Source organism: Patiria miniata, unplaced genomic scaffold (genome assembly GCF_015706575.1).
Source record: "Patiria miniata isolate m_02_andy unplaced genomic scaffold, ASM1570657v1 HiC_scaffold_1, whole genome shotgun sequence".
Lineage (NCBI taxonomy): Eukaryota > Metazoa > Echinodermata > Asteroidea > Valvatida > Asterinidae > Patiria > Patiria miniata.
The window spans coordinates 29,856,491-29,882,702 of NW_024037047.1; the positions used below are offsets into that span (position 1 = coordinate 29,856,491).

General features: G+C 39.1%; 1 protein-coding gene across 3 annotated transcripts in view; it reads right to left on the minus strand.

Annotated features, from left to right (window-relative positions):
• The window catches only part of LOC119728252 (ubiquitin carboxyl-terminal hydrolase 32-like), a 67,400-nt gene that overhangs the window by 37,258 nt on the left and 3,930 nt on the right, over positions 1-26,212 (minus strand). For 2 of the 3 annotated variants that reach the window (XM_038200419.1, XM_038200410.1), the window contains exon 3: positions 11,089-11,194. In XM_038200419.1, coding sequence (XP_038056347.1) covers positions 11,089-11,194 — 106 coding nt within the window. Of the gene's footprint in view, positions 1-11,088; positions 11,195-11,814; positions 12,096-26,212 lie in introns of those variants that run through there. The other variant, XM_038200428.1, reaches the window with a different exon arrangement.

Here is a 26,212-nt window from a genome sequence, read left to right on the forward strand (position 1 = left end):
TGGGAGTCCAGAGAGGCCACATAAAGTTAAATACTCGATCGTAACCCCATCTAAAAACAGCAGGATTCCAGTCAAACCAGTGAGTTTGGCGGTTTTGAGACATCATCTTACATTGAAAAAAAAAACTTTTTCATTTTGCCGACGCGCATGGCTACGGCGATGCGCGCATACCAGAAACCGGAGACTTTTGGGGGGGGGGGCCTAATCGGTCATTGAAATGGTTTTTGTTTAAGAAATACTGTATACATGTACCTGCATTGACAAAATCCTTTGTGAATTCATTTAAATAGTAATGGACCTTATACGTAGTCAGTCATCTTAGAGGGCATCTTTTGTTATTTTATTTCAGTAACAATGAATATACAAAAGGTTCACTCATGCATATCTCAGCAAAACAAGGCACTGCCCTCTAAGATGGCTGCTACCGGTATGCATGTATAAGGTCTATAATATGAATCACTTTTTAAAAAAAATTGGTAGGTGCTGTGGTCCAATGGTTAGGGTGTTCGACTCGTGTGCCGTGGTACGTGGGTTCGAATCCTGACCGTGGGAACATGGTGCTTGTGCTCTTGAGCAAGGCACTTTATCATTATTGCTTCGTCCTTCAGATGGGACGTAAAGCCGTAGGTCCCGTGTGTTGTGTAATGCACGTTAAAGATTCCAGTATACCCGGTACACTTGTCGTTAAGAGAAGGGGTTTGCCCCGGTGTTTCTGGCAGTGGCAGCAATTATGCGCCGCAGCACCTAGCAAAAAGGTGCTACATAATGGGTCTCATATGTTCATATACTTCGTTTACCTGTCTTTGGTTGCATTCTCCCCCAGTGCTTTGTATCCTTTGGAAAAGGCGCTATATAAATATGGTTATTATTATTATTATTATTATTTGCTTTGTCAAGTTTAATAACTTTTGTCACTTAACTTTTTGAACATAATGTCACTGATTCTCCCCCCTTACCACACCAATGATTTTCCATCTTAAATATTGCCATCTTTTTCCATCCGGTTGGAATATACTTCAAATTTAACCAAGCAGATCAAATTCTATTACACCTTTGAAGAATGTGATTATCCCAAAACAGATTACCATTCAACATGCATACATGTACCGCTTTCTCATTATTCTTTACAAGTACATGTACATGCCGTTAACAATGTGATTACTCTAGATTCTCGCACTAGCGAGGCCAAATTGAAAAATAAAATTATTGGCAGATTGTATCACACGCTGTGAGGCAAAGCATACATGTGCACTGTGGCCAGTTGCCGCTTCCATGTATCTTGACAAAGCACGGCAGAACATAAAATTCAATTTCCGCTGGAAAAAGTGCCTCCAATACGCTTGATTGAATTCCGGTTGTCATGGTGATGTTTTGTGAAGGCACGCATGCTGCTGGCCTTGTGTTGTGCGTGAATGCATGCGGGGTAAAAAAATGAAACTGCTGAGGAACTGAGGAAATGAGGTTTATTTCACAACATGAGGTACACGTAGGATTCCTTCTGTAGAGAGCTCGTTTAATATTGATCGCAGACAGATACACAACAGGAAAACATCTTCAATTAACCATTATCATGTTGCAGCCATTATGTTTTTCCCATTCAAAACGACGTAACATAAGCGAGGCTGGAAGGAAAAATAGTCTGGTTCCTTTTTGCACAAAAAACATTATCATTCAGTACTGTTATTGGATACAGGGAACATGACTGAAATGGTGGCAGCAGGATACCATGGGATGAGATAACATTCGACATCACTTGCTTGGGCAAGTGATGCAGCATGGCCTGAAATCCCAAAAAATTTCCAAAATCCCCGGAAAGAAATTCCATGACTTTTCAACAACTTTTCCAGGACAAAATGCCTTCCCATGACCACTACGGTACATGTACCTACGGTATACTATATTTCGTTTTGGAAAATATAGTAAACTGGACTGCAAACTGCAGCCACATACAGCCAGATATTATCCATATCGCGACATGTTCATTGGTTGTGGTTGTGCAGGATTCCTTGACTTTTCAATTTTGAACTTCTCTTTGGAGTATCAACTTTCCATGAGTCTTTGTAAAAGAGAAACAAATTCCATGATTTTGTCATGACTTTCCATGGTACTAACCCTCCTCAATCCTCCAAAATCCTCCTTGTGGTTTTGGAGGATTTTGGAGGATTGAGGCTGAATGGTATTTTTCAGAAAAGGATTTTGGAGGATTGAGGCTGAATGGTATTTTGAGGCAGGACTGTCTGACGATTTTGAAGGATTGAGGGGCTGGGTACCCTTCATTTGAACATAAGTGCAACATTTTTGGATGAGGAGGATTTTGGAGGATTGAGGATGAATGCATTTTGAGGCAGGACTGTCTGAAAATTTTGAAGAAATTAGGCGCTGTTGTAAAATTTTGGAGGATTTTGGAGGATTGAGGATGGTTCCTAGCAAAAAGGCCTAGGGGGTTAGGGTTAAATTCTTTGATTGTCCAGGATTTTTCCATGACTGTGAGAATTCTGAATCTGCTAAAAAATAGCTCCACAATATTAGCTTACCATCGTACCTACTTAGTAAACTTCATGTTTTCTTCAACCAACTTGTATACATGTAATTGAATGTTTATGTTTTTTTTTTCCAATTGTTTTCTGTCCTGTTTCAATTACTGTACTTATTATATTTCTTTTGATTACTTGATTTTTAAATCAATTTATTATATGTGCTCTATTGTATAATTTTCATATTTTATTTGTTGTCTGGAAAGCCTTTTATGTATAGTGATTTAGTTCACTTTTGGGCAATCTTCGTCTTGTACATGTATAAGTATAAATTCTAAGTGTTGGTTTATCGTATGCCTGAAATTAAATATAAAGAAATAAAATGGACGCACATCAGGACTAATTAATAATTGAATTCAGAAGAACAAACAATTTGTTCTTTCCATTTAGTAAGTTGGGGAGGACAGTGAACCTCCACTGTGCTGTCAGCTTGATTAGAGATCAAAGCTATTGGAGATATTTATAGCTCCGTGATTAGAGCACGGTGCAAGGAACATGGCTCTATTATGATTGGACGCGAGGGCCAATTTTAAAGAAGCTGCCTTCAAATAGAAATCATTCCTGCCAATTTTTCTTTGTATTAAGAAAAAAGTGATTTTTTTTTTTTTTAAATATAACTGATTGCAAACATACTGGGACAGGCATCAGCATTTGTGAAGTGGCTTTATGTTTAAACGTTTAAATGTTGCTTAATAGTTTTGTTACACGTTTACAAAATTAAACGCAAAGTCCCATCCTTAATTGACAGGGGCTAAATACGGTACATGTATCCAATAAAATCCTCCACTATAGATACAATACACAATGTATGTGTACATCTACCAGTAAGTCAGTATTTCCACCGAGCATGTATGTATGCACACATGTGCCCATACAAGGAAATGTAAGTGAAAATTTCTTGTTTTCCGGCGAAATATGCTAATCACTAGTGCAGAATTTCCTTTTTTTTTTCGCCGAGATTATTTACTTTATAAACAGAGCCATGAAAAACAGGGACCAGAATTTAATAGACAAGGCAGGAAAATCTAGGACCTTAAGCCCGGTTCATAGTTGGCACGAAAGCGAAAGTGAATTTGTGACGTCGTGTCAAGTACTCGCGCTGCGAATTCGTAAAAGTTAAGCACATTTTAACTCAGGCGAATTTCGTAGCGAACGTTTCATGACGTCAAATTCGCTTCGCATTCGCATTCGCGTGGAGTACCGCGGTATGAACCAGGCTTTACACAGTTTTGTTTCCAGCAGTGATATATAATCTGCATAATTCCACTTACACAAGTCCCTTAATGTGTATGTTAATATACCCATGGATCTATTTCAATTGCTTTTCTGCGTGAGAAGAGTGTTTGCAGAATTACTAATCAATTACTTGTAATAGGCCTGTGACAAGCATGAGTGATGCGGCTCCGATGATGCTGCAAGATTTCCGGAAGAACTTCACATTTGTAATGTTTCCGAGCAGCTGAATAGTTTTTAAAAAAAACCTATTTACTCAAATATATCCCCACTGCAATGACATTCTCATTTTTGGGAAAGGATTTTCCTTGGCAAAAATTATGACACTAAATATTAATCGATTTCAGCGACTTAAGGCAAAGAAAACAATACTTTAGGTGTTTCCTATTACCCACCTCAACCTAGAAAAAAGTAATGCAGAAGTAAAAAAAATTTTTAACCACTTCGCGCCGGGATTATTTATCCGAAAATTTCGATTTTCGCAAACGCCACAAATACTGATTCGTAAGAGTCATTTCAACAGTATTTGTACGATATTTCTTGCCGAAACCTCCTATGTTTCAATACTCGGGGGTGTGCACTGAAATTGTACAATAGTCTTGCCGTGCCATGCAGTGAAGCCTTCAAACAGCACAGCAAATGCTTCATTAAAACGTTCCATTAACTTCAAAATTTCATTATTCAACAGTTGATGACAGAGAAACATTATGACTTCTCTGGTTGTTGGAGGTAGGGTACATACCAGTACATGTAGGTCATTTGTCATTTGAGCATTTTTTCGTTTGAAGCAACGAAAGTGCTCAAATCTAAAGACGGGTGCTTAACAACTGACCTGATGAACTATTACATGTAGCTCTGTGAATGCTGTTCAGAATATTCAAAGAAAACAATATTCTAGGAGCTTGATTTCAATTCAAAAGTTCCCGAGTCGTGTTTTGAATTGCGCCCGAAATCAGCATAGTATCTGGGACACGTACGTTCTCATTCAGCCGATTGCAGATCTACATGTACCGTACATGTACAATGTACGTGATGTCACACACTGAACCAACGAATAATATACATTTTATGTAGAAACAACGCGCGCGTGTGCATCGCATCAAAGCTTGTGCAGACCCAATGCTTGTGCATCCACAAAAAAAGGTGTGCGTACTTTCAGCAAAACGAAAACAATTCACACACATCCCTACGTGATTTGTTTTCGTTTTGCTGAAAGAACACTGAACTTTTTTTGTGATCCGTGGACAGAACCGTAAAACGGTGGTTGTGTTTAAAATTCAGTAACTTGAAAATTACATGAGGTATTTGAATGATTCTTGTACTAAAAGAAAGCTTATGAATTGGGCTTTCATATCCTAGATTTTGAAAATTTTTACATGCAGAACTTCCCTAAAACAATGGTCCCAACATTTGGGTTTCATTTTTTTTACTCAACCTGTATTGAAAATCTAGACTGGATTGATATAACAGAAACTAAACCAGTATGTCAATCAAATGTACAGTTGTATACTGTACAAGTACATGAAATGTCAACACACGAAACAGTAGTACTGCCTACAGGTAATGCAACAACACATTAAAAATTATCATCTTTTCGGCTCAGCTCAGATTAGACGGCCCAGCTTATGTCATCCCTGGCCTTGGTTTTACGCCCTGAAGCGCGAATCCCCCAGTGACACCAGACTGATAACTGTAATCAAATAAGTCCGCAGAAGCAAACAAGGCTGCGGACAGCTAATAGAACGCTTGGTGTGTACTGAGCTCGCCGGGAGAATTTCACTACGTAAAAATTATCAATTAAGCACAGCAATGGCAGGAAACAGTTGGTTGGCGGTGTTCAAATTTGCTTTCAGTCGGGGGAGAGGATTGAGGCTAATTGTGTGTACAAATGCCTGACCACCCATTTCTAACGTAAATAAATTTATGAAATGTACGGTACACTGTGTGAGCCGAGTGCCCACGTCAACCTTGACATGGTGTGTGTATCATTGATAATAATATTACCGGTATAAAATATCATGAACCCATTAGCACTAGTGTTACATTGTACAACATTGTACAATTGATGTGCTGGGGTGGTGTGGGCCGATGTATGAAGTATTAACAGGCAGGGCGTTTAGGGGAGGTACAGTGTATATTTAATTTAAAAAAAGTCCAAACGCTGCTGAATCTAACATGAAACAACAGCAACAATGCTCATATTTTGTTAAAGGGAAGATACAACCAGGGTGACCGTAAGGTCATGCCCAAATTCTGCTAAATGCGCTTTAAAAATCTGTCAGATTTATCAAAAATCTGCCAAATTCCCCAGAGTCACTCGAAATACACCATAAACACTTAAAATCACACGCAGATGCCGTAGTATTGTCTTAATTCAGGTTCAAATTACATTATAAACAATTTATAGTCACATAAAGATGTCATGAAATTGCATAAAATGCGGTTGTGTCGCAACGAATTCAGTCCGGTTCTGAAGCTAAGCACCTACACCAGGCAACCTGTCCATTATACATGTACAAGTGTTTGTTTGAAAAGATTGAAGCTTTTTAAAACAAATATACAATTTTTTTCAAATTTGCTATTTAATTCTGTGAAAATAACCATTTTGAAGAATTCTGTCAGAAATCTGTTAAAAAAATCCACTCTGTCAAATTTTCTGTCAAACTTGTTTTTTTTACGAAAAATTCTGCCAAATTTAGCCGAAATTCGGCTAAAACGGTCACCCTGGATACAACATTTGCAAACATCAAAAACCAAAATGATCAAATTATCACGAAACATCTTACTGGATTGTTAGGGAATGACAGTTCAAAAAATCCTGTAAATCGTGGCTGCTGGTGTGCTGACATTTTCAAGAAAACTTGTATTTTGCCAACGCTGGTCGGCCGACCAGCGTTGGAAAAAACTGGCTTTTTTTAAAAACTGCTCCTTATTTTTCATATTTAGTTATTCCCCATTTTCTTTACAATTGTTTACACACCTGTGAAATGGTACAAGCCTGCTACCGGTAGACTGATTCTCTGACCTTACAATTTCTCAAAGTCTATAAATTGCTCTGTTTTTCATACGTGCGGTCAGGGAACCAGACTACAAGATCATGGTTGGTTTTCTTGGATTTTCCAACATCTCCAAACTCAAAACGTGAAGCAAGTCAGTTCAACAATATTTGCTATATAACATACTAATCCTCCAAATCCATGTATTTCTGAAAATTGCAGCAAACGCAAATGTTGTATATTCCCTTTAAGTACCGTAATCAGAATGTTGACTGAGCAGGCGCAGATGCTGGGGGGAAGGGCGAAACCTCCCCCTGCTCTGACACCCCCCCCCCCCTCCCCCCCTCCCTCCCCCCCCCCCCCCCCCCCCCCCCCCCCCCCCCCCGCCAAAAAGTAAAAGTGTCCACAACAATCTGACAAAGAGGCGTAGCCAGTGGGGGCTAATGGGGGTATTTGCACACTATTGTCCGATACTGTGCATGATCGTCCTACTGGCAATAACCAGAAGATTCAGACATTGGCCAAACCCTGGTCGCGCAAAGGCTTACATGTATACTGCAGCACAATAAAATGATCACATTTTGTGTAAACAATAATATTATTATATTAACACAAATCGAATTTCTTAACATTTATATTCATTTATATTTCACTTTTGTCTTTGGATGCATGTCAGTCTCTGAATGGTTCCCTGTCTGTCCAATATTGGTTTGGCTTCCGTTTCTTTTTTTGGGCGTGAACCTGTCTACACGTACCGTAAATTTGCCGTTATACGCGTACATAAAATACTGGATAAGAAAGGTACCGGTACATGTAGTATCATCATCATGTAACATTAATTTTCCAACGCTTATTTATGACTGTGTCGAAACACGACTGAAAAAATATCTATGAGAGAGAGACAGAGAAAAAACATATAAAGTGCTTCTCATTGCAATCTTGTTGGTCTCGAGCCGAGACCACTGGCAAGAGACCACTGGCAAAAAACGGGTCTCGAGATGGTCTCGAGTCTGAGACCAGGTCTCGAGACCTACATTGTACATCACATGTACATTGTACAAGTCTCTTTAATCCTGTTAGATTTCAGCCACTTCCAATTTCAATAATATTATTGGATTTGTCAGGCTTTCTGACAAACAAAACACTTGCATCAAGGTTAAGGTTAAAAGATAAAACTATCACGTTTCAATTCCTGTTAGCCAAAATGAACTAGGCTTGATCAATATTTCAATAACACCATAGTGACGATATTTTTTTTTTAATACCAAACAGTACCGAATGATGTTGAAATATTGCAATACTTATCAACTACTATGGCTTTTCAATAACGCAATATTCCCTCAAAAAGAAGCCAGCTGTGTGCAAAAGTCATTTTAAAGAAAAAAAAAATTGGCCATATCTGCACTAATATGCCGGTAAGTACAATGTACCAGTACATGTAACTGTTTAAAGGTATAGTCCATCATTTGTAATTTGTGCATTTTGTTCGTTTGAAGCAACAAACTTGCTCAAAATCTAAAGAAGGATATTGAACAGCTAACCTGATGAAGTTTCAGCTCAGCTTCAGCTGTATATTCCGAGAAAAACAGCATTCTAGGATCTTGATTTCAAATCAAAAGATGCTGAATTGGGCCTGAATTCAGCGTCCGAGACACGTTCTCAATGAGCCGATTGCAGCTACGCGATGTCGCGCACTGATCCGACGAATTATAGCAACCGCGCGCGCATGTGCGTCGTGCCAATGCTTGCGCGCGCTTCGCTGCAAAACAAAACGAACTACATTGTACTAATTTAAATTTCCTACGGTGCGTCTTAAGAAGCATCGTTGGAAAGGCCTTTTTTTTGTTGATTTCTTCAAAATGACAGCTTTCCAGAAAGAATAATTTCACAGGGAGTTTAGTCCCCTTACTATCTTTCAACCAAGTATGTTTTTCAACAAGAATTACGCCAGTTACTTTTTGGATAGCTGCAAATGATGGACTCCAGCTATAAATTCCTTTGTGGTCACGGTATCTAGACAAAACTTTTGCTGCTATACTTTATGTACGTATGTATAATCCCTAATTTTGCTTCCAGTTTACGATTTCCCTATGGGTCTCATTCATGAGTTGGCTGTTTAATAGGATGGCGCCAGACTATTTATGCAGGCACAATGCAGCCTTATTTAACTGTCTTTTTTTCAATCTGGCTTTAAACATTAGGGAATTTTCAATTAATTTCAAATTTAAAATTATTCATTGAAGCAGACTGGAATTAATTAGGAATTAACTTGCTTTCATATCTCTTCGCAAGCTCCAAAAGTTAAGATTTTACCTCACTTTCAATTCAATATGGCCGACTCGTGAATAAGGCCCATGGGATCCGTGCACAAGTACCCCTTTAACGGCCAGAAAAGGAGAGTTTGAGGAGACTGGTTCACAGTCCATCCTCTGCATATTTCGAATGATCCAAAGTTATTGGGGGCGGGGATTAGTCTGGGAGACCACTGACCATCGCAAGTTAAAATTTGAACGTTTTTGCGCGGCAACGACGTCTAATGCTCACTCGAAGACGTAGTGGCTAATAACAGCCTTTTTACATTTGGGAAGTCGTGCGTACTTCGCGCGAACCAGTACAGTACACTTGCGCTGTGTGTCCCATCTACGGAGCTCTCAAAAGTGGTGAAACGTACCCTCTTTTGTTGGCGCACGGAGCCCATAACGATGTGTCTTTTTTTGGGGGGGGGGGACCAAAATCATGCCCGGCAATACCGTGCTGCAATCCAATCCAATACATAGGCCTATCTGATGGAATACTGATAATGTACACGAGTGAATTATGGCTGCGAAAAAGATAGCACCATTATGAAACTGCTTTAAAAGCTAAGTGATCGTGTTCATCTCGCGGAAGCTTGTTCACAACATTAAGCCTACACTATAGATCATGATCTCTGCACTTTCACTTGAGGGTGATGAATGGGCGACTGAGTGCTTAAGCTCATTGTGCAATGTGCATGAAGTGAGTGATTGCCCTTTCTTGCTCTTCGGTAAAAAAAAGATAAAGATATGGCCAACGGGCGTTGGTACCGTAGGTGTCATTAGTTTCTAAATGTCAACGAACAACATCGTTCACGACATGATGGGTGTTAACCCTCAGGACTGCTATATCTGAACAATCACAGACAGTCAAAAAATCAATCCTCTTGCCCTGCCATGCCTTTTACACAGGAGTCACCAACAGTCAGATCATATTTCAAGCAAGCACTGTGACTTGTCAAATTCAGTCAAAACAAAACAGGCAAGTGGTAGGCACAGCTGGCTTATCATTCAATTACCTACAGTCAAAGCATAGCTCCATAGCTGTATCAAGTTACATAAACGGTCACAGCCAGTCAATCCTGTTTTATGCAGGCTGGGAGCTCTTAAATGTTGGAAACGGTCACTTCGTTGATTTTGACTGAAAGGACAACTTGGCACAGAATGCTTGTTTGCATAGGAGGGTTTTAATGATTTGAAGGACTTTTGAAATCCTTAGAAAAGATATCTTTAACTTGTTTACATTGCACTGGTTGTTCGAAAACTGTAGACAGACTGTATGGTTTCAGGGAAAAATGCAAGCTTCCCCCCCCCCAAAAAAAATACCCACGAACAAAACCCCAAGAGAAAATTAGCATGCAGAGAAAATTGAGCACTTTTTGAAAACCTTTCCTGGGAAGTAAACTTCCTATTTTTTCATCAAATTGTTGTAACATACCGGTATTTATTAAAAAAAAATTGTGGGATAGGCTACAACATTTGCTTTTGCTGTAATTTTCAGAAATTGATGAATTTGGGGGTTAGTACTGCCATTTATAACAAATATTGTTACGATGACCTTTCTAAAGTTTAGTACGTACATGTAAATGCTGGAAAAACCTAGACAAAAAATGCTGTTCTTGTAGTCTGGTTCACTGACCCTACTTTCAGACGAAATGGAGCAATTTATAGACGTCGGGGAATTGTCAGGTTAAGGAACCAGACTAGCTGGCTTGCACCTGGTCACGGATGTGTAACCAATTGCAAACAAAATGTGGACTAACTAAATTTGGTAAATTGGGGGCAGCATTACAAAAAAAGCCGGGTTTTTTTCCAACGATGGTCGGTCGACCATCCTTGGAAATTGATAAAAAAATTCCACTTTTCTTGAAAATGACAGCAACACCAGGTGCCATGATTTCGAGGCATGCTTGAGAGTATTATTCACTTACAGTCAAGTAAGGTACCGGTATTTTATAATAATTTGGTAGTTTTGTTTTTTGGTGTTTGCAAATGTTGTATGTAACTTAAACTTTCAAATCTGAGACTTACATTTGAGTTTCTCTGTCTGGGATCCCCTGGCCAGAAGCACCAAGCCGGTGAACAGATCCTTGAAGACCAAGCCCTTGTTGGTCCCTCCAAAAGCACAGTACAGGTGCTGTTGACAATAAAATGGTACAAACAAAGAAAACAAAACATGTTAAATTACAAATGTATAATCTAAGACTAAGCATCCAGAAAGCAAAAAGATGCTTAGTATGTTGTTGTTACTGTCTCTAACGCACAGCACAGTCGCTCCAAAACAAAAATAAAACAAAAGGTAAAAAAAAGGAGCAACACTTAATTTTGATTCAGTAAACTACTTTTGATACAAAATACACCAGGTTCTTCATGTAGCACTAGCCCAGTATACATTTTGTTAGGCTCAAGCCATTTTCCACAACCCATCCCCTAGCGGGTTTTAAATGTACTTGTTTAAGATCAGCCAAGCACATATTATTCCCATTCATAAATTTATGTATACCTTTTTCAGTCAAAATTCAAAATAAGTCAAACATCAATTTTGTTCAGCAATTTTACCTCATGTTTTTTCTGAAACACCCCTCTTGCCATGTCTATGATATGTGTTCGCGCAGAATGTTTTATCGGCGGTTTAAAAACCACCCACGTGACAAGTTCTTGACCAATAGAAATGGGTAAATTGTCTCAGGTACCGGTATGTATGAATAAAAACTGCTGTGATCCTAATAAAAAACAGCAACAACAACAAATACTTACATTTCGTATGCACATGTACCATTGGTTTAAAAGCACACGGCTGTATGCACAATCTTGCTTGAAATACTTTTTTTTCAGTTACAGCTCACTACATTAACAAGACATTGATGCTGTGTCTGATGAGCTTCCACATGTCCCAATGTTAATATAATACTTGAAATTTCCATCCAAAAATTAAGCAGAATGCCAAAACTTCCTGCAGGCTAGTACACAGCACAGTCAAACTACCCCATGGGCTACTTAAGCCTATTCGACAGCCCTTAGCACAAGAACAAATTCAATGTATGTACAAAGTACATGTGTGTAAGTTCCTTTGTGTGAAATACAAATTGATATCCATCAACTTTCACACACTTTGTATTATAGAAAGGGTTTGTTCTCCACTAAATGTAATGGCACCCTCATATTTGCCCAAAATGCCCGGATATTTACCAGTACGAACATGCTACATGTAGACATATTAGTCAGTTTATTAGCATTTTCTGATACACTATAGAACTTGAAAGCAACCTTTATTTACTGTGCAATAAATATCTGTTCAAGTTTGAAGTTCATAGACTTTGGAGTTTGGTAAACGTCATCCAAATAGCTGCAGTGTGCCAAAGTATGCAAAGTGCATTGTGCAAATATGCATAACATTGTTCAGTTGTCTTTTTTTACAGGATTGTATGCAATCATCTGCAATTGAACTTGCCTATAAATTAAATTATTGTATTTCGAAAAAAATCATACTTGGAGTGTCAGCAGTCAGACAACCAGTGCCAATGCCTCTTGGCAATTACACAACCATACCCATACCAAGAAGTTGTAATCAGGTAAAGTATTGAAGCGCTGCAAAGGTTTTGTAAATTAGGTTTGAAAACATGGAAAGAATGTTGCAACCTGACGCTACTTCAGCGGTTGTGTACAAAGTCTTTCCTAACAAAATTGGAAATAGTTCTCTGTCCCAGATTCATGTCTTATCATCATTTTTGCACTTACTGACCTTCATTGAGATGAAATATGAAGAAAAAAGCAGCATCAGGTTGCAACATTCTTTCCGAAAACATCGTTAATTATTTGTGCTACATAGGTTCAACTCAAAGGAAAGCTGCATGAACACTATAGGTCCCAATTTTTATAATTCGGTTTTCATTGAAACATTTTTGGAAAATTTGTAAATGAATTTAGAACTGTTTTTGTTTAAACGTTATGATGTGTAAACGTCACATCCTTAAAACCCTGCTATGCCCAGTGCAGTTGGCAAAGAGAATTATCAGACCTTTCAAAACATTTTAAATTTGCCTGACTAAAAGGGTTTTGAAAGGTGATATAGTGCTGGAACTTTGGGACTTTTCGAAAGGTTTCGGAAGGTGAAGCAACTCTGTGGGCAAATTCAGTAAGTTGCATTTCAATACCTTTCGAAAGGAAATGAAAGGTGTGGTAGTGCAGTAACAATAAATTCTGGAGGATTGTAAAACTAAAAGGTCCAGCATTTTTTTCCCTCCAATTTGCCAGCACTCAGATTTTGAGGTGTTTTGAATGGTCTAACTACAGGAGAGTTAATTAAAATTTGCTGGATGGAGGATTGTAGGCATAGTAGAAATTCAGGACTTTCATGGATTCAGAATACATGTACTAAAAGGCTTTTGTAGGGTTTTATAAGATTTTGGAAGGTACAGCCTCATCTTTATTGTAATGCATCACTGATCCAGTCACACACAGATTCAGAATGGTTCTTACTAAAAAATTCATGAAGGATTGAGGGAAGAAGGGTTCATTAAATTTATTCACCGGGTTCACTTATTTTTATGTTTGGTTTTGCCCTTCATCAAGGTATTTTTATAAACACGAGCAAATAAATCACAAGCTTACTCTTATGACATGCAGATTCCCTTAAATGCAGTGTGCATCAAACATTCGTTTGTGAAAAAAAAAATGCAATAGAATAAAATAAGCCATTCAAAATTTGAATCAAATTTTTTGGGGGCCACTTTAACATTTATTTCAAATTGGCCGGGTGCCAAGATTAACTCTCATGTTCATAAATAACAAAAAAAAAAAGATACGTGTATTTATATTGTGTACGTGTTCCCGTGCATGTATGACTGTACATGTATGTGAATTCTATGGCTCCATGCGAGATGTTTGCTGGCAAACGCAAACACGGAATTCAGGGGGAAAAAATCTATATTGATGGCAATCAGATGACAGTCCATGCCGACTGTTGTCAAAGATATACTCCCGCTTCAACCTTGACTTGTGCAAGTCCCCTCAATGCAAAATGTCCAGCCCTTTTGCATACATAATGTACATTGTACATGTTCAAATACACACTCTCTACTAAATAACAGGTGTGCACGGTACCTGTGCGTTGTATGAACACAGAAAGTGAGCAGCATATGCTCAGTGTATAAAAATAGTTTGTGCCTTGACGCTTACTAAATGATTTTTCTGTTATAAATTGCACATGTCAGTGAATGAATTTTGAATGACATTTCAATACGGTTTACATTTTTACAATCTTTCGCTTATTAATTCAACTGAACAACTAATACCGGTAGTAGTAATAATTAATGAAACAATATTAATGCTGAAATAGTATCAAGACTGTTTTTCTGTAATAATTCATAAGTACCCGGTAGTTATAAATGTTTTATATTTACTTAACGAAGTGTTTTTTCTTTGTTGTTAAAATTTAACCCTTAAAACCTTCCCAAATCCATCAAAATTGATCCCCCATTTGGGGTAAATGGGGGGATTTTGGTAGGCAAGCCATGAGTTCCAAGTCCATCAAAATCCAACTATAGCAGTAGTGGATTTGTGGTGGAATTCAGCGGATTTGGTCCTGAAACATTATGTGGAGCAGGGTCAATGATGGATTTTGGTGGACTCACTGTTCTTAGTAAAACTCAGTAGGAAGTTAGGGTCAGGTTGTTTAATCACGGGAGCCTCGCCGCAAATTTTTTAGCCTCGCCGCGAATTTTTTTCCCCAAACGACATCCGCATATGGTGTAAGCTATGGCGTTTTGGACTTTACTTCTCTAAATACATGAGAACAAAATATAAAATTAGAAAAAAAGAACTGATTTTGAACGTAATGAAATGCAGACTTTATTTCCCTTTTAAAAAAAGTCCTCCGAAGCCTCAGACATGTCAGATTAGAAAAAAAAATTCGGGTACAAAACGGTGATTCGAACCCACAACCTCGCGGTGCAAAATCAAGATCTGTATCAAATGAGCTTTCGCACTGCACACCAAATCTTGGGGGAAAAAGGGATACACCTGCGTACGTATCATAAAAGTATTGTAAAGGGCGCTAAACAACAATGTATGTGGATGTAGTTTGGGAAAAGAAAATTCGCAGCCTGGCCAAGTACAAGCTTCGGCTTTCTGCCAGCCTCCTCCATTCATCACCTGATTACTGTATATTGCGTTAATTTTAATTGTTGTAAGAATGATGTTTGGAAATTATACATAAAATCAAATAATGTAATTTAATGTATTTAAATTTCTAGTCGCTAAATAAGTGGATTTTGAATTGTACATGAAAATATGTTAAAACAAACAGTATTCTGACTGTTCTAACTGTTCGCAGGAATTGACGCAGTGACTTATGAAAAGCAGACTTTCCAAAAATCTCCCCTATCAGATGTCCAGGTCAAGCTTTGAGCACTACCCATCCCCAGCACCGCATTCACATAAATCACAGTCTCTGCTCAACAATTCCGCAGAGCATAGGCCTGACCACGAGACACGTTCCCATGCAACCTCCCCTCCTCCAAGTCCGTGAAGGCGTCCGTGAAGAAGGCCTCCCACGGGGCTTGGATGCTGCGTCATGGCGACAAGGAAAGGCTGGACATCTCGCACTTCTGGATTCCTCAGCTAATGATGGGGGGGGGGGGGGAATGATTAAATTCACAGTCTTTGTGAATTGGGCCGTTCGAGTAGAAAGCACTCCATCAGATTTTCGGCAGTGTTTCATGTTTTCTTTCCCCTCTTGGTTTTTTTTCTCAAGAGGAGTTTCTTAGGACCAGCCTTAATGCACCCAGGAGGAGGAAGAGTAGGCAAGGCGGTGTGAAGTTTGTTACACACTGCATACATATACAATATATATTCTGTTTTTGACGTGAATTGCACGCACGTTCCATTTAGTATTTGCTGAGGTCTGGGTGTTTTTCAAACACTCAGATGAATATGAAATTTAACAAGATACAGTTTAGGATACGCACGGATGATTTAGAAGGAGCATGTGTCTTTTGCAGACACTGACGGTATCTGCCACTCACATGCAACTGACCTAGATTTTGGGCAATTTTACCTAAGCAAAGAAATTCACTGACGCCACAAATTTTTGTAGAGAAAAAAAACGAACTGCCAAAATGTTGTGCCATCCACATGTATTGAGTTCAACACTCATTCTACCGGTAGGCGCTGCTTTGCTGAGAACATGTATTTTGTTCATAATATTTATAACATGTATTTTATTAATTTTAGTACCAGTATTTCCTAAAACTCTTGCATTTTATGTGTGCTACATAAACTGCAGAGAAATCCCAAGCTTAATATTAAGTAGGCCCTAGTGTTTGATCATGGAGACCGGTGATCCCGCATATAATTTTCTTTTTGGTCAAAATGAAAAATCTGAGAATTTTCAGAAAATCTCCAACAAAAAATGAACCTTCAAATCAGTGACTGTCTAAAAAAAACACTAATAATTTCAAGTTGCACAAATAATTGATTTTACACTAATGAACCATTCCTTGTACAAAAAGCAATAAACGGACAAAAATGGGGGGGGGGGGGAAGAGACAAGAAATTAAAAAAAGTACAAAAGATATTTTCTTGTCCACATTAGCTGGAAAGTACGCAAAGAACATCCAAACTGCTGTCCCTTGATGACTGTGACTGCAAACAACTTAAAAGAGTGTCTAAACCGAGGGAAAAAAATGTGACGTACATGTACCGGTACACGCAAACATACTATGAAAAAATGCATGCAGGGTACGACTGTACTATGACTCTGTAGCGGGTCAATGACATTGTCACAGCTACACGTGCGTAAGTGTAAATTATGCATGTGGTACATAGCGCCAGCTCATCAAAACTGCCCTGGACAATACCGTCCAGAACCTCTCCTACGTCTCATCCGTCTCACCGTCTAAGATCATCCTAAATCCCCGCTTTTGCGTTTGGTGAAACTCCAAATACGCCTTCGGGGCTGCATAAAACGCAGCGCATCATGACCTGTTCAGGTCTAAACGGCAGAACTTTGATCCTGCGAAGGGCCCCGGCGATTAAATTTCAAGCCCAGACGAGTCGTTTAGGACTCATGGCTCTCTCGTTCTGCTCCATAGCGGGCATGAATCGGATGTCGGTTGATGATAGGCTCCGGGGCAAGTTGATGTTTTTTCCCCCCGTTTGATGAGACATCGTGTTATACCACAAAAGGAACCCCATCTGATTAAAAAAAGGAGCATGTACGTGTACTGTTGTACATGTATGTTCAACACATGCATTGTGGGTTACATGAACTACATGTATATACAATGCACATCTTTGTGTACAATGCGCCAAAGGCTTCGTGATGTGTGCTTTATTTTAAACAATTAAAAGAAGAGTTAGAAGACCCTTATCTCAAATGCCAAATGTACAAAATGTGCCAAATGTGTCAAATGTTCCAAATGTTGCGCATTCGGACAGTATTTGGATGAATTGGTTACTGTAGAGCATGGCTCCTACATACAAACAGCTGAACAATACTGCCATGACACTATTGACACTGACAGTTCGCTAAAAGTTTTTCATAAATCAATTGTAAGCTGAATAATGCTTGCAGCGGCGGATCCAGGCATTTTTGCAGGGGGGGGGGGGGGGGGGTTAGGGTCCTAAAAAATGTTTATGCTGATTGTTGCAGACATGCAGACATACAAGGCCTATTGGTAATTATTATTACTATTGTTACACTTTTTTGTGTAAATGTTAATTAGGTCAACAAAAAGCAATTAACTGAGCGACCAACTTGCGGGTACCAGTGAAGATCCCACTCCACTTCCTTCCATGATGTCTTGAGCAACATCAACTATTTTGTAATGTGTTGTCCTTCAAATGAAATTTTTAGATTATAACCCTAACTCCCTAGGCCTTTTCGCTAGGATGTACTGGGTAGCCTCAATCCTGCAAAATCCTCCAATTGGCCTCATGGGAAAAACAGCATACACGTATACATGTATCGGTACATGTAGCCTCAATCCTGCAAATTCCTCCATTTTTTCTTGAATATGGTCCGTGGAGGGGTGACCACTGCCTGAATCCTGCAAAATCCTGCGGCAGTGACTGTCAATATTTTGAGGTTCGACCAGTGGCATCCTGGAGCAGTATGGAGGATTTCAAGCATAATCCAGGCCTATATGCATGGCTGAGCAAAAACAACACAAGGTCTGGCCCAAGACCTTGACAAAGTACGAAATCAGTAACGCACTTTTGCCATGTAACTTCAATCCTCCACTCTGGCAAAGAGCATTTTGAAGGATTCAGGGCGGTTAGGGTTAAAATTAAACGTTTCTGTTGGGATTGAAATTTAAAATAATTGAAAGGATGCAAATTTTGAGAGGTCATTCGTGATAAATATGGACAGCTTAGGGAGAGAATTATACAGGTTTGACGCTGAGGCCTTCAACTGTCTCATGCATCTTACATGTAGACCTACTCAACCACCAAGCTTGAATCATGAGATCCATGCTGTTACAGTACACAAATGCTTGTGGTTTTCAAGCACAATGATGTAAGTGCTTGTCATGTTGGTCTGACATGTGTATGACCAACAAGGTGTACTGCAATATCAAGAGTCATTCACCAACGATCAATACGCATCTTTCAGTTGTTTGCATAACCACTAAAAACAGTGTGTAGTATGGCATAAAATTCGCATTCAGATGTCCAATCCAAGGTTTCAAACATAAATATCTGCACTAAGTAGAAACCTACGGATAATCAAATTGAGCAATCAATGTTATGAAATCCACTAATTATAAACAGGGAGAACACTTGTTCATGTTGAAGTACATACGTGTACATGTACGTGTACAACATTTGTATCAATAACATTTTGTATACATGTACCGGTACATTTCATTAAAAAAAAATCACTGTTCATGCACATATGAAGATCTGAATACATTTATTTATCTACATTGTTTGTACTGTCAATAAATGTGGGACAGAAGCTGTATCTTGCATGTACAACAAATGACAGCGCGCAGTGAACAATACAGGTACATGTAAGTCAAATAAACATGATTTATACATGTACATCAAGTTCCCGGGATAACACAAGTGTGTGTGTACAGCGGGCCGTGGATATTTTTCGCCGCCTTACAGGAAAGGTCAGTGTTTACTGTACGCTTGAGGATGAAACGGGACAGAGAAGACCCAACTAGCGCAAAGCTTCGATTCAGGAAAACACAGTGTCAGCCGACAACAAGAAAGAGAAAAAATCAATATGTCCGAGAAAGAAGCCAAACTCAATAAGAACGCGGGATTCCGCGGTGGGAGTTTAAGGCCCGTGATCCAATAGAGACAAATCAGTGACTAGGGAGTGCGCACGGGGGAAAACGAAGGCGTTACAGTTTATGTGTTAGTGGAGTCTGACGCATGGTTGCGTTGTCGTCAATCCAGACGCCGTGGTTTTTCTCTCCGGTAATCATTACAGACGTAACTGGATTGACCGGGGCGTCGGGACGTGTGTAACGAGCGCGCTCCGGTAGGGATTAAGAGGCAATTTAATATGGGTGCAACAACTGGGAGGGAAAAAGAAGGCGTGGGATAAAGGTGGAACGATCAGAAGAAATTCATAAAAGGTTCACAGATTTAGAAAGAATTTTTTTTTTTAATTATAAAAACTTGTGTCATTTTGGCAAATTGAATGTTTCATAATTTCCCTTTATTTTCCGTATTTCCTTATTTTATTCCCGATCTGTGGTTTCATGACATGTATTAGAACAAAAGCTAGCATCTTCAGAATACATGTTTGTACTCTAGTTGTCTTTTCCGTATGTGACTCAGACTTTTTCCTGCTTGAGAAAACTGCCATCAGACATGTCAGATAGCATTTGTAAATCTTCTAACATTTCTCACAAAAGAAACAAGTATGGACATACCGGTAGCCCCATAAATGTGGCCAATTTACTGGACTGCCTCCGTAAACATAGGCCACACATCCACATGTACAAAAACGTGTCGCACTTTGCCAAATTTTGATTTTCACAATTTAGGCTTAGTTTGTAGGGTTTTTTTGCTTTAGAAGCATACTCACCCTCTTTATAGGCTAATCAGAAAGTGCTGCCTTTTTCAGATGTCTATTTTTCGTGAAATTTCCAGATACATTTGCACACGTTTGCGTATCAAAATTGCAACATGAAATTTCACAAAAATTAGACATCTGAAAAAGGCAGCACTTTCTGATTAGCCTACATGTATAAAGAGAATGAGTATGCTTCTAAAGCAAAATAACCCTACAAACTAAGCCTAAATGTGAAAATCAAAATTTGACAAAGTGCGACACGCTTTTGTACATGTGGAAGTGTGGCCTATGTTTACGGAGGTATAGTCCAGTAAATAGGCCACATTTATGGGGCTAGTATGGACATTACTGACCTTAAAGCCCATCACAAAATAAGGCATCTCTATAGACAAAAGAATTTTAACAAATTTCCTGCATTTAAAACCTTAACCCCCTATTAGTTCCTCAGGACTACCGGTACCTTGCTAAGTCCGACGGTTACTCATATGAGTTCCTGCTCAATCATGTCAATCCAACACAGTCCAACACAACCCAACATGCCAAGTTGTTGGATACTTGAACATATCAAATGACTGGCATTCTCAATCCAACAGAATCCAACTGTGCCTTATCTTTCTGTTTGCTGCTGGATCCAACAGAGTCCAACTTGGCGTTATTTACCAGTACCCAACAGAATCCAACTCTGAATGTTTTTAGTTGCCTGCTGAATCCAACAGAGTCCAACAAGAATACAAGATGTTTACTGTTCATTCCAAGAGGCCCCAACGGATATATATAGGCCTATGTAAAATAGTTGGATCCTGTTGGATTGAGCAGGGTTATATAGTACCAGGAACAATTGTACCATACATTTAGTTTTCATTTTCATGTAAAATGTTCCCCGAATAAGGCACATTGATATTTTTCACTTTTTTCACTTGCCTAGAGGGGAAAAAAAGGTTAAGGGGACGAACCTGTGTTCACAGGAACGGAGTGCCCATCTCTCTTTCTTTAGCGATTGGGCCAGACTCATACATGTATGCTGCTGTGGGGGATCGCCACACCTCCTCCACAGCGAGTCTGTTAGTGTTAGGCCCAAAAAAAATACTCGGTCTCTGGTCAGCGCGCGCGTCGATTTTAATCATGCGCGTCAACCTTTTTTTTTTCTTCAAATTAACACGAAAGCTACCCGGTACAACAGCACCCTCTATTGCCGCGCCTCCTCAAATTTTTGTACCAAGGAGCACCAAGGAATGGGGAAATTGCACCAAGGCAAATGATCAAGGGCACCAAGGCAAATTATGGAGGACACCAATGTATAATGAGGACACAAAAAAGCAAAATAGTACCCATGCACCTTGTTTGTACAATACAAGCTTGAAAAAAAAAAAGCCACCAAAAAAAAAAAAAAAAACCCGCGTCGCCGCATCAATTCCAGAACTTCGGTCTGACCAGAGACCGACATTTTTTTTTGTGGCCTTACCTTCCCATCATTGAATAATGCCGTTACCCATTTAACACCTGGGTTGGGAGGAGTAAGGCCTAAAAAAAAAAAAAAGTTATGTTGGCGTAACGGGCCAGAAAAAATAGGGTAGGTAGGTCGGTTTGTTTGTTTTTTTGTTTTTGTTTTTTTAATCCCAGCAACGAAAATGACAGTAAGCCGGTAGTAGTACACGATAACAAAAGAAAACAAGGCTCATCATCAACCTTTCCAAAGGTACATATCAAAAAGCGGAATCCAAAATCAGACAAAATGTTAGCCGTTTCATCTGCATCGACATCTTTATATGGACCCGATTCTTCCTTTGAAGTTTGTATTTTTAGCAAGGTGTAACCCGCTTTTACACCAACGGCACAGCTCTGGGCGATTACCCCCAGCTCTAGACTTAAATTTGTCCGCATTAAACGGTCGAAAATGACCGAAGATCCCCATTTGCCCTTGATGGAAACACGTACGCTTCAGTACCGGGCGCCATGATGCGACGGCGTACGCGCGTAACCACGGGCCGAGGGCCGGCCGGGTCGCGTCGGCCGCCGGGGTTACAGAATAGTTTACCATTTTTAGAATAAATATATATCAATTGTTATCGTGTAAAATAGTGGAAAATTAATTAAAATAATTTATATTATAATGAACTATTTTTTTAACATGGAATAAATAGCGAAGTATTTTCAATAGTGTATGTAGCAGTTCGCGCCGTGCAACAGTCTAGGACGAGGCTACACGTGTACTGTACATCAATCATGCATGCATGGTGCATCGATCTCCGCACGCGCACTGCCTGTAGGCCTGCGCGATCTTCTGCATGTTCGTTGTGTCACTGTCATGGAGAGGAAGGTGCAAAACATTGTGCACTCCAAAGTTCCACGCGCGCTATTGTCATACAATTGAGGAGAAACGGTCAGAAATGGTTTCAAAACGTATTTAAAATTCATCTCTATAGATTTTAATTATATTTCTTCCCTTCAAAAAAAAAAAATATCCAGGGTCGGCCGCATTTTTAGGGTCGGTCGGGTTACGCCAACATAACACTTTTTTTTTTTAGGCCTAATTGAGGTAACTTGCCTGCAGGAAGGTTTACTACAACTATGATTGACAGTTTTCCAACTGAAGGTGCTCATTTTAGGTTTCATTTCCAGGAGGCAAATTTGTTGTTCAGATTTTTACGCAGTTGAAGTTGTTATTGTGGCTGTAACTTCTGGGCAAAATACCGGTATATACAATTTGTAGTCTTTATTCTCCTGTTATGTCGGGTGAAAAAATTGAGTCTGAAATTGTTATTTTAACCTGAATGTGGAGAATGAATAAGTCACAAGTTCGGATCAGTGGCTCTGGTTAATATTCTTTAAATTCTCTCTACATTGTGTAAGAAATTTTAGATCACGATAAGGCCAAAAAAAAAAAAATAGTTTCCCTACCTACCCTATTCTGAGAGCCCCTACAGGAAAAATGAGGGGAAAAAACACCCAAAACCAATCACTTTCTACCTTTTACCCTTGACTACACGCAGATGCCTCCATATGATCGTACACAAAAAAAATTGGCAAAAAAAAAAAATTCCCTACATGTACCTACCTAGTACCTACCCTATTTTTGAACGCCATGAAATCGGAAGCAGAACTCTCTTTTTTTTGGCCTAATCATTTTTTTTAAATTTTGCAAATTGTTATAATTATTTAATCGATCTTCAACCACTTTTGCACAAGACAAACTTGTAAAAATATCAGCCAAATCTTAAAGTTTTACACATATTCATGTACATAACCCGTGCTCTTCAACAAGTTAACATTTTTTTCTCCTAAGAAATTTTCAACTTGTATGTTTAATTCCAATCTCCCCCCCAAAAATCATTTTTTTTCTTTCTTTGGTGCCTGCAACCCTCTGAGAAAGGTTTTTTTATTTTGGGTACGAAAAGATCTGCCTTACGAGCAGACTGGTTCCCAGTCCATACATTACTGATACCGATTGTGGGGCAGGAACCAGCCTCTACCCCACAGGAACAGAATTATTGCCGGGCCGCAACATTTTTAAAGTAATTCAATAACTAAACGTGGGCTTGCCTTGTTTCGGCCGATGTCTCATTCAAAAGTGAATAAATTTTGCATTACTAGAAAATCAGCAGTTGAGAAAAAGAATTTTTTTGGGGGGATGAAACTCAAAAAGAGCAAAGGGGAATGCATCACAAGGCCTAATTTCTTTATTCAATAAAGATCAAATGAAAATGAATTGTATCCACTTATGTACCGGTACATGTACACATGTACATGTATGGGTGTACATGTATGTGTTGACTTTGGAGGCAATTGTATGCATTCTGTGATCTATACTGTATCACCTAGACGCAGCGTTCGTTATGGGTTGCTAAGCTAAAAGCATCCTGCCCATTAATGCTGGCAGTTTGCCGAATCCCTCGGCACTCTGGGATTTAATTCTTTTAATTCAAGAGCTAATTCGTTTAGAGAATGACAAACGGTCTACATGTACCGGTACATGTATCACATATGTATTGACACAAGAAAACACAGATGCACGCTTGTATCACAACGTTCGTACTCGTTTTTAAGGTAAAGGATCCCTCAAAATTTGTTGCCCACTTACATGTAGAAAGTTGGTTCAGGTAACACGCACACATGCATACATGTACATTTAAACAGAAGACATATTTTCGGTCAACGAATCTTAAAATCCGCTTAAATACCCTCTTGATCATTCTTACACGCTACAGTAACCACACAACGACATCTCTAAAGCTTCTTAATTAGTAGGAATGCATGTACCGGTAGTACCGGTACACATGCTGTTCAAAAGGTCAACTTACTTTTCTCAGAACCACAAAGGAAGTTATCCTAAATGCAAATTTTTATTTTTATTTTTTGGATACATTTTTGCTGATCTTAAAAGCCAAATATTCATTTATGCCGCCGCTGCTAAACATTTGCGCAATTGCAACCAACTGTTTCCACCTAGAAGGATTTGATTTTACACGTTTAAACGATTAACCTAAAAATGTCTACATCAGTTTAAAAATTTCACAAACCCTTTAAACCAAACCCAAATCTTTAAAAAAGGACAAGTTTCGTTTAAGCAATTTTCCTGTGAATTATGTTTAGCACATAATTTTTGAAACCCACTTAATTAAAAAAAAACTTTGAAGCACTGCAGTACTTTATTACATTCTGGGTAAATGTTGTTAAGTTTTTACGATTTCAATTACTGCCCACTATCTATTATGTCAATCGCTGTTGATTTATCGTGTCAATCACACTGGTCTACGACTGCAGAAACAAGGGGCAGGCTTCAGCTTTTGTGAAATGGCTAAACGTTTAAAAAAGTTCTTAAAATAGTGGCAAAACATAAAGGCCCGTCACACATCCAAGACCAAAGACCAAGACCCCGTCAAGACCATGAGATTTAAAAATATCTTGGAAAACGTAGGAAATGTGGCTCCAAATTCAAATTTTGTATTGTGAGCTCAAGTCTGTCGTCCCGAATACTACGACTCTGAAACGAATTCTAACGGAATATGAAAACTTCGCTAGTACATATTGGATCCGTTTATCTGATTTTTTGTCACGACCGAGTTCCGATCTCGTTACGACATAACCGACAAAATGCCGACAGACTACCGATACAATCGCTTGAGTACCGACACAAAAGATCGAGAACCGATGCCGAAATAATGGAGTGACGTCATCTTTGGAATTTCACATCGTAATGGTCGTTTCAAAGTCGGCTAACAAAATTTGGCCGACCATGTACGACCACTGCCAATCTCACAAATACTATTGCGATGTCGTTTCGACTTCGTTACGACACAACCGTTTGAGTACAGACAGAGGACAGACTCTGATCCGTTTTGGATATTTTTGCTGACTATTGTGATGTGTTTCAACTGCTGAAACTAATCGTGGCTCCACTGCCGACCATGCACGACCTGTAGGATGCCGAAACGACGCTCAAGAAGTCACTCCGATAAAGTTCAGTTGTCGTTCCGAGTTTCACGATGTCTTTGAGTCTTGCGTCTCAGCACTGTCTTATCGTGATCGGGAGGCTACATCGTGACAGCGTGACACAGGCATTACAAAATTAAACACAAAAGTCACATCCTTTGTTTGCAACCAACGTTGGTGAAAATTAGGCGAACGGTCTTCTTGAGCTAAGTTTCCCAAAATGGTGGACAAATACAATGAACATAACATATCATATCAGGGCTGTTCTGTAATGGTTAAGCAGTGACGGCCTTCGTTTAAGTACGGCAGATAGTTGATGGGATTGTGCCTATGATGATACAAGCATGGCTTTTGGCACACAGTCAGAGTACATGTATGTCATGAGAAAAAAAATTGGCTAGAGGGCCATCACAGATTTGTCCTTTTTTAGTTTGAAAAAAATTGCAGGTAGAATTACAAGCAATGGCAGCCATTTTGAAAATTTTGCAAATTGCTTGTTATTCTAACTATATTTTTTTCAAAGAACAAATGTACGATGGCCCCATAACCAAATATGTTTCTTTAAGACATACGGTAGCACTCTGACTGTGTGCCAAATGCCATGCTTGTATCATGATCAAAGGCACAATTCCCCCAAATATTCCCCTTCATGTATCTGCCCCACCATTAGGCTGCAATTTGAGAAAC